The sequence below is a fragment of the Piliocolobus tephrosceles genome, unplaced genomic scaffold, assembly GCF_002776525.5.
Source record: "Piliocolobus tephrosceles isolate RC106 unplaced genomic scaffold, ASM277652v3 unscaffolded_31617, whole genome shotgun sequence".
Classification (NCBI taxonomy): domain Eukaryota; kingdom Metazoa; phylum Chordata; class Mammalia; order Primates; family Cercopithecidae; genus Piliocolobus; species Piliocolobus tephrosceles.
Window position 1 is genome coordinate 6,764 of NW_022314996.1, and position 2,149 is coordinate 8,912.

General features: G+C 50.0%; 1 protein-coding gene across 1 annotated transcript in view; it reads right to left on the reverse strand.

The window, feature by feature from the left end:
* Nucleotides 1-1,134: 1,134 nt before the first annotated feature.
* LOC113222517 (mismatch repair endonuclease PMS2-like) overlaps nt 1,135-2,149 on the reverse strand; it is a 6,136-nt gene continuing 5,121 nt past the window's right edge. The window contains exon 3 of the mRNA XM_026452178.2: nt 1,135-1,645. Coding sequence (XP_026307963.1) covers nt 1,386-1,645 — 260 coding nt within the window. The 3' untranslated portion in view covers nt 1,135-1,385. The remainder of the gene's footprint in view (nt 1,646-2,149) is intronic.

Sequence of the window (2,149 nt, forward strand, 5' to 3'; positions counted from 1 at the left end):
GGTGGCACATGCCTGAAGTCCCAGCTACTTGGGAGGCTGAGGCAGGCGAATCGCTTGAACCTGGGAGGCAGAGGTTGCAGTGAGCTAAGATCACACCACCGTACTCCAGCCTGGTAGCAGAGCAAGACTCTGTCTCAAAAACAAACAAAAGCGCTGTTTGAATCTCTTGGCTGTGCTCACTGGCATCTAAAGCGTGTCGTTTATTTGTGGTGATGTCTGTTTCTCCCCACTGTCCGCTCCACCGGGGCAGGGGCTGCAGCCGCCTTGTTACCCCTGTGGCCCCAGCACCTGGAGCAGGGCAGGCCCCACAGCAGGGGCTCAAGGAGCATCTGCTGAAACAATAAACGAATGGCATCCTGGCCTTTCCCAATGGCCAGCTGATAGAGTCACTTTTCTTGGACATCAGGCTAATCCCCACTGCAGGCGTAGCCCCTGCTACCACCTTCCACCACCAACCAGAGCAGCGGCAGTGGTGCCACATGCAATGACAACCACAGCACCCCGTGAAGCACCTGCTGCCTCGATGACTCTGCAGAACCTTGTCTAATGTCGCCAAGTCCTGACAGCAGCAAACCTCTATCTACCAGTGTTGTTAGGACCCATAAGGTCCATAGACGAACAAGGTGCCTCAACCACTAACTGCGCTGGAGTCAACGAAAGCTCAGATAGAATACTGGCCGGGCACGGTGGCTCATGCCTGTAATTCCAGCACTTTGGGAGGCTGAGGCAAGGGGCAAAAGGAGACCATGTTTCTACAGACAATTTAAACATTAGCTGGGCATGGTGGTACGTGCCTGTAGTCACAACTACTCGGAAGACAGAGGCAGGAGGATCACTTCAGCCTGGGAGGTCAAGGCTACAGTGAGCTGTGATTGCACCACTGCACTCCAGCCTGGGAGACAGAGGGAGAGCCCGTCCAAAAAAAAAAAAAAGAAAATACTGTTTTGTTTTGTTTTTTTCTTTGAGACGGAGTCTCACTCTGCTGCCCAGGCTGGAGTGCAGTGGTGTGAACTCGGCTCACTGCAAGCTCCGCCTCCTGGGTTTACGCCATTCTCCTGCCTCAGCCTCCCGAGTAGCTGGGACTACAGGTGCCCGCCACCACGCCCGGCTAATTTTTTTGTACTTTTTGGTAGAGATGGCGTTTCACCGTGTTAGCCAGGATGGTCTCGATCTCCTGAACTTGTGATCCTCCTGCCTCAGCCTCCCAAAGTGCTGGGATTAGAGGCTTGAGCCACTGTACCTGGCTAGGGATACTGTTTAACAGAGGTAACAAAAGAGCAATAATTATGAGTTCAAGGTCCCAGAGAACACAGACTACATAGATGCTCAGCTATGCTGTTCCACGTAGCTCTGTGTAAAATGACCCCTGGCCATCACAAAGGCGTTTAACAGCCTTGACCAACATGAGCTGGGCTGAGACCTTCCTCAGACCGCAAGCTTGAGCAGCTGCTGACAGCCGGGCTTTCTTTCCTTACCGACTTCCGACAGGCTCTGGAGGCAAACATCTGCTTGACTCGGGACAGCCGGCACATGACTCCAGGGCTGTCGCTTAGCATAAAGATCAGTTCATCGATGTCCTGGGGTCCGAAGGTCCAGTTTTTACTAGTTGGCAAGGAAATCAATTTAGCCCTTTCAGTGACTGGAGCTAAAAGAATACAATTTTGAGAAAAACCCATGACTTGAGAAACATGTTTCACTTGAAAGCTACTTAGAGTGAATATCTGAGGCCGGGCGCAGTGGCTCATGCCTGTAATCCCAGCACTTTGGGAGGCCGAGGCGGGCGAATCATTAGTTCAGGAGATCGAGACCATCCTGGCTAACATGGTGAAACCCCGTCTCTAGTAAAAAATAGAAAAAATTAGCCAGGCCTGTAGTCCCAGCTACTCAGGAGGTTGAGGCAGGAGAATGGTGTGAACCCGGGAGGTGGAGCTTGCAGTGAGCCGAGATCAACATTCTATCTCAAAAAAAAAAAAAAAAAAAAGGATGAACGTCTGAAAGAGAGAAGACAGTCACAAAATGCTTTTTGGGGGAGGCTTTTTCATCTTTTATAAAATAAAAAAACTGGTCTGTATGACCTGAAAGATTATTCCCAGCTCTAAAAAGACAAGAATCTATAGTTCTAATTTTTTTTTTTTTTTTTTTTTTTTAG